The sequence below is a fragment of the Acomys russatus genome, chromosome 28, assembly GCF_903995435.1.
Source record: "Acomys russatus chromosome 28, mAcoRus1.1, whole genome shotgun sequence".
NCBI lineage: Eukaryota > Metazoa > Chordata > Mammalia > Rodentia > Muridae > Acomys > Acomys russatus.
This window is the reverse complement of record NC_067164.1, coordinates 41,704,603-41,717,919: the sequence shown is the minus strand read 5'-3', so window position 1 is coordinate 41,717,919 and position 13,317 is coordinate 41,704,603. Positions and strand designations below refer to the sequence as shown.

General features: G+C 48.9%; 1 protein-coding gene across 1 annotated transcript in view; it reads left to right on the top strand.

Annotated features, from left to right (window-relative positions):
* Positions 1-12,580, top strand: part of Tgfbr3 (transforming growth factor beta receptor 3) — a 111,012-nt gene extending 98,432 nt beyond the window's left edge. Inside the window, exons 15-16 of the mRNA XM_051170563.1 lie at positions 1,299-1,406; positions 12,392-12,580. Of these exons, the coding sequence (XP_051026520.1) occupies positions 1,299-1,406; positions 12,392-12,510 (227 nt within the window). The 3' untranslated portion in view covers positions 12,511-12,580. The remainder of the gene's footprint in view (positions 1-1,298; positions 1,407-12,391) is intronic.
* Positions 12,581-13,317: the final 737 nt, after the last annotated feature.

Below are 13,317 nucleotides of genomic sequence, written 5' to 3'. Positions count from 1 at the left end.
TCGCATTTGCCTACAACGGAATCCTTTTGTGTTGATGTGAGTTCAAAAGCAAAGAGATTTTATTTCTAGAATGGTCAGTTAGCGTTGCTTCTGAATGGGATGGAAAGAAGAAACTGTCATGGAGAGAGTCTGGACTTTCAATTTTATATCTCAGACTTTTATTTTACCAAACACTTCCTTACAAACTAGTCCTAACTCAAAGATGCTTCCTCTTCAGTGAAAAGAAAGTCCAGTCTCTGTGAGCTGAAACCAGTTTCAACAGTTTCAAATATGAAAACTCTCTGCCAAGCAGAGGAACAATTAGTTCTTTTGTATGTTTTGCCGACCATAAAACTGACATGGCAACCCCCTAAGAAGTAATTTTCTTCACAGGAAGATCAGGGTTGCAAAGGTGTCAAAGGGCAGGTTGTTTAAAACGAGGCAGTGTTCCCATGACACCAGTGGAGTGTTAGGGTTAGGTTTGTTCGCGTTCCTTTACTCCCTTTCATCTTTCATACTCTGTAAGAGCTCACAGAAGCGTTTCACAGCAGCCCATGTGGTTAGTCTCACTGTTCAGAGGTACTCCACGAACAAGAAGCAATTTTTAACACAAGGTCTCACTATGTAGGCGTGGCTGGCCTGGAACTCACGGTATAGACCAGGCTGGCCTTGAACGCGTGGTGATCTGCCTGCCTCTGCCTCCCAGGTGCTGCCTGGGTTGGAGCCTGTGGGCCACCAGACCTGCTACTTTGTCACCTAAAATATCTTGATCTGTGAGGTTTCAGACCACAGACTGTCACAGAAATTTATAAATCTTATTTCGTAAGAATGGCTTTCGGGGAGCTGGAGAGATGGCTCAGTGACTAAGAGCACTTGATGCTCTTGCTGAGGGCTCAGGTTGGATCCCCAGAAACCCCTGTGTTGGCTCACAGTCATCCATAACCTGGTTCTGAGGTAGGAGATTAAACAAACACACACATGTGCACTTACGTGCATGCACGTAAAGGAGTCAGACAAACAGAGCAAACTAAATAAGCCTAATTTTTTTTTAAGACTAATTTTTTTTAATAAAAATGTCTTTGCTCAGAATAAATCACAAACAGAATATTCAAAAACCAAAATCAATCCATCTTATCCTTTGTCAGAAAATTTGCAAGTAACCAAAATGTAGTTTAACATAATTAAACTCTGGTAAGTCTCTGATCTTACTAGCCAGCATCCAGGCTTTAATGACCATGTTTGTAAAGTGAGAATAAAGCTGAAGTGTACGAGGCTGACTTACATGGGTTATTTATGTCTTTCCCCCCCTCTTTTTCTAGAGATTTTCCACGGCCTGGACACGCTAACTGTGATGGGCATTGCGTTCGCGGCATTTGTGATTGGTGCACTCCTGACAGGGGCTTTGTGGTACATCTACTCCCACACAGGTTAGTGACTGCTTGCTCTCAGCTGCTGCGTAGCTGGGGCCCTGCCACACAAGGGAAAGTCGGCATTTCTGTTGGATGTGGGTGAAATATTGAGCAAAAGAACAACAACATTCATTTTCACTACTCTTGTGTTCACGTATTTGGCATAAGTTGGGTCACGCGAAAATACAACTTGATCTAAGTGATGCTTGGATCAGGAGATGTTTGCCCACTTGTTAGTTGCAGTTACAGTGCTGCTGATGCTCAGCTTCTTATAAACTATTTTGTCATAGAATTTAGAGGAAGTCTGTGCAGGAGGACCAACTACAACTAGAAACCGTCGCGATGAGGGAAACCAGTCTCTTAGGGCCACAGCCGCCAGGACGTCGAGCGGTGCCCACCAGTGTCCTCAGTCGGTGACACTAACCATGATCTCCTGGTCTGTAGCTCTTGGCGTCTTTGACAAACAAGATTCTCCTATGCTTACAAAATTCAAAATTTCAAAGTATATATTTACGATTAGAAAAATATAAAAAGTGAAACAACAACAACAACCAGCCCCACCTTCCAGTTCTGATGGTCCCCTCCAGGCAGACGATAGGCCTGGCAAGGGGGAGTCTCTGGCCCCACGGTTTCCTACTAATTAGGAAAGGATGCTGAGGCATGTTTAAAGCCTTGTTTTGGGATACGTTTTGTTGGTGCTGTGAACCTGGTAAACGATGCTGATCTGAACTTCACTCACTCTCCATGGACCCCCCTGAGTCCTCGTCCTGCATGACAGCTTGAGCCAGTCAGCCTCATCAGAAGGAAGGCTGCCTGGAAGGGGAGAGAACACTGAAGGGAGCCGTAGTATCATCATGCCTTTACGTTTTCTTCATGTATGTGCGTGGGAATGTCCTCGTGTGTGCGTGCGCGCGCGCGCGAGTGCACCTGTGTGGTGGCCCAAAGCTGGCTGACTCTGAGCGACTCCCCAACCGAAGCACAGTCTTTGGGGTTCAGAGTTGCCAGGTGCGCTGGTCTAGCTACGCCATCCGGCTCCATTGATCCTGTCTTTTCTTCCCAAGTGCTGATGTTACAGTTGGCTGCCACCCTTACCTGGATTTTACACCAGTTCTGGTGGGTTCTGTACCCCAGTCCTTGTGCTCACACTGCAGGCACTTAGCCCCTAAGCCATCTCCCCAGCCCCTGTGTTCTGACTGTTAAGAAAGTATATGACACACAGCTCTTTGTTGGCTAAATTCCTGACTTTTTCACTAGCCATTTCAGCTTCGAATGCTATACCTCTTGACAAAAGAATTTTAGATACAGCACAGAGAGAGGCAAACCTTCTGTGGGCGGCCTGTGAATTCTACCCTCCAAAGCCAACCTGGGGGCAAAAGCTTAGGAGGGCCTAATAATGGAGCTGTGAGTCCTCCAAAATTGTTCCCAACTAGCAACCTTTGAGTGAACTGTGTTTCGCGTCAGAGACAGTGAAGCCCATCGTGGGATGGTTCTGAGTGTTACATAAATGCCTGGGAATCATCAAGAGAATGCAGAAAGGAACCCTAGGGACAGCTTTTAGCAGAGAAGTTTGGAGTAAATATTACTATCATAGCAATACTGACGTGTTTAGATATCAAACTAATAGTTCTTCGCAACTTTTTCCAGCCTCTTGCACAGAGGAGGTTCTAGGGCGCTTGGCGACCTACCCTGTCTACTGGGAATGGACTTTGAAAGTACTCCAAGGCGGCCGGGAGCCCTGAGGGTTTTATGTAGGGCTGGTCACCCACGGATGTTTTCCATGTGTCTGCTCAGCCACTGGCTGGCTTTGGTCTTACAACTGGTCTTGAAACCTTCACGGTCTGTCTTGGGCTAAGAAGTAAGGCCCAGGCACGACAGTGGGCTCACCTAATGGTGCTCGCTGCAGAAGCACACCCCACTGAGACCCCTCCAGCAATTCCAGATGTGTCCACAGCCAAGCATCATGCTAACGGGGGGCAGAGATTCAGTGTATTGTGACCTGCTTCTCGTCGAACTTGGATGTGGTCGTTCCTCAGCCATTTCACGCAAACGAAAGTCTCAGAGGAAAGCTTAAGTACTGTTAGTACAAAAAAGTTTGTACATAGATTAAAGACAAACAAAAATCCTTCCAGCAAACAATTTATGCCAGCTTGGAAACTAAAAGGCTATAGACACTGGTGTTTGGGCTTTAACTCTGTTGACATTGCTTATGGCGCCAACTCCAAAATTACTTTTCTCAGTCAATGCTGTGACTCCCAGTTCATTTCATGCTAATTAATCCTAGTGCCATGCAAACATGAAGAGAGGGCTCAGCTCAGAGCCCAGGAGGTTCTGACACGGGTCAGCCAGAAGCAAGCTTAGATGAACAGGGATGGTCAGAATGCTGTGGCCAGCGAGCAGGGATGGGCGTCCAAACACTGACTCAGTCCCTTTGTTTCCACAGTAAGCTCAGCTGTAGAACGCAGGCCTTACATGGTCTATTTGGGGGTTCAGGCCACGTCCAGAACAATTCTTCATGTGGATGACTCCCCTCTGCTTACGTTCCCACAGCACAAAACAAGCCACAGCTTTGAACTGTGATGCTGTGCTTATGTCCCTGGAACACCTGTTGCTCTAACCAGGCTCCCCTAGGCCACGTAGCAGCTCTGGGCACAGTGAGACGCGCTCCTCTGGCCTCCACTAATTCGGTTTGGAGAAGCCCATTTTAAAACTCAGTGTCAGCAGCGCACCGAGGAGAGGTGGCTGTGGGTTAGGGCTGGTTCTAATCCCAAGGTTTCTCACCCCTGATGACACAGGTCCAAAGTCAGAGGTGTGTTCACCTATGCACTGTTTTCTGGAGGGTAAAGGCTCTTGTGTTCACTTTGTAGAAAACCTTTTTTGCCTCATCAAAGCAGTATGTGAACAGTATGCTACCTGAACTAGCTCTGCAGGACTTGCTGAGACAGCCAGAGGATGCTCACTGACTTGCTCTTTTCTTCCTCCTTTGGAGTAACATTTAAAAAACAAAAAACAAAAAACTCTTGTCTGATTCTTTGGAATATTAACTGACACCTCTAAACATGAGTGTCCCGCTGCCTCTTTTTGCTTGCAGTATCTCTGTCAGCATCCTACTGCGTGAGCCGAGGCCTTATTTCTGCTTTGCCTGGGAGCCCCAACCAGACATCCATTTCCATTCTTACTGCAGTGGCACGCACCCTCCCTAACGCCGTGACCCTTTAACGCAGCCCCTTATGTTATGGCGACCCCCCAACCCTACCATAAACTTTGTTTCCGGTGCTGCTCCTCCATACCTGCAGTTTCGCTGCTCTTATGAGTCAGTGTAAATACCTGACAGTGCGGGGTGTCTGATGTGCGACCCCTGTGAAGGGTGGTTTGACCTCCAGACAGGCTTCCACCTGCAGGTTGAGAATCACCGGCCCCGTAGAACCATGGGGGATCCTGGTTGGGTCCGTATTCACAGTCTCTCTGGTTATCACTACCTGTATGGTAATCTCACAACTTAGCCTCTCGGTATGACAGTTCTATTTTTTTTTTTTTTTAATTATGTATACAGTGTTTTGCTTGCATGTATGTCTGCATACCAGAAGAGGGCACCAGATCTCATTATAGATGGTTGTGAGCCACCATGTGGTTGCTGGGAATTGAACTCGGGACCTTTGGAAAAGCAGGCTGCGCTCTTAACCTCAAAGCCATCTCTCCAGCCTGATAGTGCTATTATTTCTTCTACGTGTTCTGGTTTTTCCGAGGACCAGCAGCATTTCTCTGCCTACCTCTATCCCACTCCCCATTGGTTTACTTTTTTTTTTTAAGACATTTATCACCACCTCATCTGCTGACTGCCAGCTGTTACGATCTCTTAATACATCCCGGACGCCATCCATTTCCTTTCCTTTAGTGCTCACTGTGCCTGCGGGGAGCCTGGGTTTCAGTCCCCAGCGTTCCTGACCAGCAGCTGCGTGCACTCGCTCACGCTCGTCTCCCCGTGGCTTTTAGGCAGCTGGATCTGTCTAGTTTCACTCCCCGTGGGTTTCAGATGTCCTGTGCCACTGTGTGTCACAAGCCTGCCGCCTCCTCCTTGTTAAAGGGGCGTGGGAAACAGTGCTTCCCTTACGGTGTGAGTGCGAAATAGTCTCACTTTATAAACGCGCTCGATGTGTGAACATGGCATCGACTACCGGATGGTAGCTAACCCTTGGGATTGTGAAAGTTCTCATTTTCCTCCAGCCCTAAAGATTGTGGCCAAGGGCTTTGAGACCACTTAGATTCATATTTCTGATTCTCCCTATGTGTGATCTGTCTCTCGGGAATTATCTGTGTGATCGTGTCCCTTGATTTAGGTGTGTTTTCCTATTTTGTGTTGGGAAGCAACTGTATGATCAGCCTAGAAATCCTTCCTTCCTTCCATCTCTCCGCTCCATCCTTCCTTCCATCTCTCCGCTCCGTCCTTCCTTCCATCTCTCCGCTCCGTCCTTCCTTCCATCTCTCCGCTCCGTCCTTCCTTCCATCTCTCCGCTCCTTCCTTTCTTCTTAGTTGTTTTTAGGGGTGGGAAATACAGATTGTCTCAGGCTATGTTGGCTTTGAACTCATAGTGTGGCCCAAACTGGCCTCTAACTTGTAATCCTCTGTCCTAGGCTCCTGAGTGCTAAGGTGGCAGGCATGTGTCACCATACCTCACTCGCTCTCCACTATTTTCTGTATTCTCTATGTAAATTATTTGAAAGGGGAAGCTCTTAACTAGCCCTCCACTTCATCTCTTTGAGTTACTTATAATACTGCCTTGAACTTCTTTAAGGACTACGAATGTCTTTTGTTCTGTAAAGTTCTGTTCTTGCCTTGTGCCTGCGCTACCTATCTGAAAGTAAGAGAAGCAGTTCCGAATGTGGCAGGCGTGCTGGGGGGATGTTTTAAGGATGAGCCCCAGGGTCATCCTCCTGCATCTTTCCCTCTGAGCTCCACGTTTTCCATGAAACAGGCCTTCCTGTTTCCCACCTGCAGGGTACAGGTCTTGCTGTCTCCAAAGCTTTTTAAAAAAATCTGTATTAATAAAAAGCGCTGACATAGCAACGCAAACTTCCTGGGCAGGGCGCAGCCTCGATAACTTTTCCTGAATTCAGATAACCAAAGGCAGGGCCATCTTCTGGAGGAAGCACACATGTGGGCTGTCGCTGGAGGACCAAGGCCATCCTGTCTCAGTAGCTGGGAGGCTGAGCCCGGATGTCAGCAGAGCCCAGAGTGTGCGGGTGCCCACTCAGTCCCTCCCTCCCTCTCAGCTGTGTCTGCATTGGGGGCGTTTCTGGTACCCTCAGTGTCACCCCCCCCCCTCAGAGGGTGCATGACTGTCTTCCTCCTGGATAAAGTCGGGCAGGGCCTAGCCTAGCAAGGGACAGAAGAAACTCAGGGGAGCCATATTGCTTCTAGCCCAGCAGCTTGATGTACTCCACTGATGGCCGAGGCCTGGTCTCTTCGGTCAGCTGCAGTTCCCAGCAATTCCTCAGCAGCTCTTAGTATTTTATAGTTGTCTTCACTTGCGTTGACTTTGGTTTCCGGGTTCTTAAAGAGCCCTCTCCCCCTGGCGAGATTTAAGGAGGGGGGCACAAGTGCGTGTATGCTTACAAAGCACTGTCTTTTTATGCCTCTTTGCCAAGTCTTGCCCTTAGTGGGGTCTGTTGTATTTTTTTTTAAGGGACTCCTACTGATCTGCCCCATCTCTCCTTCCCAGTCCGTGTTACAAACTCAGCGCAGCCGGTTCCAGCCCTTCCATCTCGTGTTGCTTGTTAAACAAAAAGCATTTTGACGTGTGTTTTTGTCGAGCTGGTTGGTAAATGCTAATCTCAGGCGTTTCCACAACTCTTCTACTCATCCTTTCACTCATGCAGTGAGAATCTTAGCTCTTCTTACGTGCCAGGTGCTGTCCGGGGAAAGCAGGATGCAGTTGTTTTAACCCTCTGTTGTTAGCTATTTTGAAAAGAGTGAATAGAGAGCAGGTCCCGCCCTGTTTGCAGTCCCAGCGGGCTCTCGCTCCGCCCAGCCCCATCTTTCTGACCCTGGGGCTCACTTGGTCTAACCTCCCACTGTGGTCAAACCTTCATCTAGGCTTGGCGATCTTCTTTTCCCAGTAGTGTGGGAACGACACCAGAAACTTCAGACCTCTAAAAAACCGTGGACATCTGCAGAGAGTCTCCTAACTGAAGCTCTTTCCCGACTTTTGGGTGTGCGCTTGGCTCCTGCTCCAAGAACACGCGGCATGTGTAGTGGAGGATGACAGCTGAAGTCAGGCATCGGAGAGGAGGCCGTGGTTCCTAGCCTCTGCGTCTTACTTTGCTCTGTGAAACGCAGCCCTCCTCCCACTTGTAGAGTGCATTCTGCTTCCGCATTGGAGCCGCCTGAGATACCTGATGTTTTTTATAGGGCTTTAACATTCAAGAAGCTTTCCATGCATCTCGCACCTAAGAACCTCATGAAGTCGCAGTCTTCCCCGCGTCCACCGGGGAAACATGGCAGCACACCCAGCTCATATGACAAGCCCGGCGGCAAAGTAAACTAGAGAATCTAAATCCAACTTACTAATAATGAACGACGTGTAGGGCTTGTAAAGGCACACAGGTGGGGCCTGGGGATGTAGTCAGTTGGCAGAGTGCTTGCCTAACATGCAGAAAGCTCTGGGTCTGATCCCCAGCACTGCAAAGACTGAGTGTGCCCGCACACCAGAGGCGGAGGCTCCTGCTCCACAGTCTCCCCTCCCCTCCTCCCCTCCCCCCCAAGTCTCTCTTATTGCCAGACTCAGGGTGCATTGTATTCATCACAATGTCAAGTTAATGTAAGATGCATAAAACTAAAGTACAGTTGGTAGCAGGCTGGCCATAGCTACGAGCGCAGACAGGAAATAACGGGCAGAGCGTTGGGAAAGACTGCCTCGCAGTATGCATTTTTGCTCATCAGAACTCAGGCAGCGCCCAACCTACCCATCCCTGGAAGGAACAGGTTCTTGGAAGGACAAATGACTGAAGGCTCTGTAAGCGGAAGGTAGCCGAGCTAGCTATCCTTAGAGGCTGGTGGCTAGCCACAGTTAGTATGGAAAAAAAAATGCTAACTGGTGACAAACTACATGCAACACATAGGCCTGAAGGGAAATCTTTTTCCCAAGAAAGAGATAATTCCCCTCCATAGCAAACCAGAGCTCCCCACCCTGCAGCTCCTCTTTCTGTGTCACTAAGTTCCGGCGCCTGACCTTTAAACTCAGTTCCTCACCTCCAGGGAGACAGAGGCTGCAGGTCCTTCCCACGGCGCCACAGGGCACACCTGCACGGCCTCCTCTGGGCACTGTAACACCTAGGTTGCTGTAACCTTTCTTGTAAACCATTTGTATTGCTTCCGTGTTAGCCACATTTCTTACTGTGTCTTCCTGGAATCTATGTGACAAAGACTTAGATGTAAGAATCCACTTGCGAGGGTTGAAGAAAGGTGTTCGTCTGCAGAAGGATTAAGTTATGTTCCCAACACCTACACCAGGCAGCTCACTATTGCTTGTAACTCCAGCTCCAAGGTAGCCGGCCTCCACACCTGAACACACACGGGGGTGCACACACTCCTATATACACACATTAAAAAGAAAAAAATCTAATTGTGAAGTAGGCAACCAAGAAGTGCAAGAAGTCAGCCCTAGGCAACACTGTGCTAAGGCACAAAAGTAAAAGCCATTGTCTTTAGGACATATGTTTTGGGCCTCTCTGTCTGTCGTGTGTGTGTGTGTGTGTGTGTGTGTGTGTGTGTGTGTGTGTGTGTGTCTCAAAAGATTATTGAGGGCCGGAGAGAGGCCCATCAGTAAAGAGCACTGGTTGTTCTTCCAGGAGACCTGGGGTTCAAATACCAGAGCCCACACATGGCAGCTCACACCTGCCTATAATTCCAGTTCCAGGGGATCTGACACCCTCACACAGACATGTATGCAGGCAAAACCAATGCACACAAAGTAAAAATAAATTGTATATTTGGCTGAGCATTGTGGTACCAGGCAGAGGCAGGTGGATCTCTGTGAGTTTGAGGCCAGCCTGATCTACAAAGTGAGTCCTGGACAACCAAGGCTACACAGAGAGACCCTGTCTCAAAAAAAAAAAAAATTCATGGACATCATCCGGACCCAGCCACAGGCTAGGATATGGAGTGGGTGAGTTGATCCTTGCTGCTTGTTTTCCATCCACTCACACCCCATCTAGAACATTCCAGGCATCACATGTTCTTTTGCCTAATCACCCCCCCCCCACCCCGCACCATGCGGTTTGAAATTTGGAAGCACAGTGACTGAACACACAGGCCCCGGTGGCTAACTTTGCTGTGTGAGGAACAAGCTGTCCTAGGGCGCCTTGTGTCACACTGAGCCTGTTCTGTTTAGCCACAAAGTCCTCCCAGCCTGCCTCCTACAGAAGATGCCTGGTCGTACCTGTCACCCAGCCGGGCTACCAAAAGCCAGAGACCTGCCACCGTCCCATTCAGCAACAGTGCTAGCAGCAGGAACAGCAGTCCGGACACTAGGCTGTCTCGTGAATGAATCTTAGCTCAGTGTCTCCTCCATCTCACAACAACAAGAGAGGGGAAGCTTTTTTTTTTTAAATTTGCCAGACAATGAAAAAAAATTAAATTGGTTATATTGAGAAATATTAGGTTTTACATGTGAAAACAGCCACAGAGCAGATGAGCTGATCTGTGAAAGGGTTTTCTTCTTGGTCTTACTACTAGCATTATTGTGTGTGAGCGTGCCTGTGTGTAGGCCAGAGGCTGGCTTCAGGGTCTCCCTTGATAGCTATATACCTTATATATTGAGACAGGGTCTCTCACTTAAACCAGAGCTCACAGATTCACCTGGTCCACACAACCAGCCTGCTGCAGGATAGGAGAAGGAGTCTTCAGTGTGGACACACAACTCCCTGACAAAAATTCTCCCTCAAAGACCAATGCGTTGACCTCAAGTCAGTAAAGCATCAGGTTAGCCTGACTCGCCCACCGGGGGTGCACCCTAAAGTCTTGAGTATAGGGCTCAGATTCTGTCTTTGGGGCTTTACATGGCATTTTTACATCACCGAGGCAAGAGTTTCTGATGCTCCATAAGTTACAATATCTCTTTTTAATGGGCCTTGATTAAAATAAACTGACACAGCAACAACTTATGTCCGGCAAACAGATACCAGGAAGCAGATATTTGACTTCCCGGGCAGGACACAGTGCTGACTTTTCCTGAACATGATTCATGAAGCATTTGTCCTGTTCTGGAAGAGATGGAGGCACAAGGCCATCCATCCCCCTTCAGCCTTAGAGATGGGGCTCACAGGCCGGCAGAACCCAAGGGGGCAGCAGGAAGTGGGGAGCTGTTTGCTTGTGAAGTTCAGGGATTAGGGGTTTAACTCAGACAGGTTACCCAGCAAGTCCAGGGACTTGGGGTTGGGCTCCAGCCCCGGATGGACAAACAAACAAATAAACAAGCTTACGTCTGGCCACCTTAGCCTCCTAATGGGCAATGCGAGGACCCAGCTGAGAATGGACTAACGTGGTTTGTAAAGGAGTGTGCGTGCATATGCGCGTGCGTGCACGTCAGGACAGTTAAGGGATAGGAAATATATGGGACTATGTATCTCAGGGGCAGGGCCTGTCGTATGCAAGGCCCTGGACTCAAACACAGAGAAAGGGGAGGGAAAGGAGGAAACAGATTGGATTATTTTCTAGAAATAATCTCCCACTTAAGAGAAAGTGGATTCCTGGCAAAATGCTCCTTCCCATACCTGATTACATACGCATCTGAAGGGGCAGCACTGGGGAAGACCCGGAAAAGATGACTATGAAAACACAGCATCTTGCCTGCTCCTTGGGAATACTGATCCCTTCCCCTCTCCAGCCCTCCAATCCCAGAAGAGAAAGTAACTAGAGGAAACCCCAGCTCTGAGGTGGACTGAGCTGTGTCAGGGACCTGAAACCTGACCCAGGCAGGAGCCGCTCCTGCAGAACTGCTTTTTTGGCAGAGGTTTTTTGAGAGGCCCCAGGAAGGCAGTGGAAGCCCAGGCCTCTAGTTCCTGCGCTGGCTCAGAGGTCAGAGGCTGTCCTAGCTTGCAGCATTGTGCTTTAAGGAAGCAGGAGGGAGGGCTGCTCATCTCTGGCTGATAGATGTGCACCTCCTCCTCGGCATGACAGGAAAGAGACGCCTTGGGCTTCCTGCGTTGGTGCGGGGTGGGGACTGCAGCCCCCATCGCTTTCCTTTAGTTTGAGTCTTTTTTTTTTTTAAAGGCCAGTTTTACTGAAGAGACTAGCTTACTGTAGGGCCTCTTACACAGTTAAATGCAAACCATGTGTGTGACCTGAGCTTCCCTCTGGCTCCAGAGCATTGCACACACTTGGCACAAAGAATTGGGCTGAGCTGTGACGCAGTGGGGTGTGTGATGACAAGTAGAATGCCTAATGTGTTAGGAGGCACTCTCACTGAACTCCATAGAGAGCCGCAGCGTGCAACCCCTGCAGGTCCCACATGCCCCAAAGCGTTTTTTTTCCAAGGCAGCCCCCTCCCCACTCCCAACCCCAATACAGAATTGTCAACTTACGTAAAGCATGTTGATGCTGATTTGCTTCTATATAACTTGGTTGTGTGGTTCTTGGTCACAAACTTGCTCGATGGTTATGCAGTTTCACGGCATCAGAAGGTCCACTCCCACTTAGTAGACACTGGTGCTGTCTCGGGAGATTTAGGCGCTAGAATCCAGAGCGTTTGTCGTCCGCCACCAAGATCCTAGACACAACTGACCAGATAGAAAACACTCTTATTGGCTTACAGAAACAAGAGCAAACTGAACAAACAAACAAACAAAACACTGTGTAGTGCAAGGCCCTCCAGCCAATCTGGGCTAGCTACTTCTACCTATAGTTGAGAAAAACACCAGGTAAAATGTCAAAACAGGATGGGGGGAGCGGGGGATGATGGCATTTCTTTTCAGATTGCACATGTATAACATGTCTTTATTAACTGCAGGGGAGACAGCTCGAAGGCAGCAAGTCCCCACCTCACCGCCAGCCTCGGAAAACAGCAGCGCGGCCCACAGCATCGGCAGCACCCAGAGCACCCCTTGCTCCAGCAGCAGCACAGCCTAGATGCCCGCCAGGGCACAGCAGGGCATGAAGCCGGTGCTGTGCGTTCAGAGCTGGAAGGCTTGCAGGGGGGGTGGGAGGGGGGAAGAGGGGGAGAGAGAGAGAGAGAGAGAGAGAGAGAGAGAGAGAGAGAGAGAGAGAGAGAGATTTCAGTGTACAGACAGCCTGTTGTACCCACTCCTCACCTCGACCTATGTAAATGTGACCCTGGACACGTGTCACACACAAAAAGCTAAGCTGGTGGCCCTCTCCACCAGCCCCTCGTAGGATGGGGGTTTCAATGTGAAACATATGCCATTTGTTTGTTTGTTTAATGCTGCTTTGTCCAGGTGTCCAAACATCCATCGTGTGGGGTCGAAGGTTACAGAGGAAACAGTGAAAGTTTAGCAGCTAGAGAGAAGAGCCAGGGAGGCAGCCAAAGAATCTTTGAGATGAACCAAGATATAAAATAGAAAAAAAATGCACCCCCCTCCCCATATCAAATCTGCATCTCTCTCTCTCTGGATGCCACACCCTATATGGTCCCCTGTGTAACTTGCTAGCCTTGGGGGGCTGTCACTTACCAAGGCAACATTCCTGTCTTGGGCCAAAATGGTGATTTCTGTTCCTCCACACACACACACACACACACCAACTCCAAGAGTGCCTTAAAGCCAAGTCGGTTTATTCCTACAGGTGCACAGAAACCGAAAATGGTCATTGTATGGAACAACAAATTTGTGCCTGTTTCCGGTATTTTTGTCCAAAGCCTTATGCTTAAACATCTGGGTGGGTGGGATTCAGTGGTAAGCGAAGGAGTTAGCAAGTTGA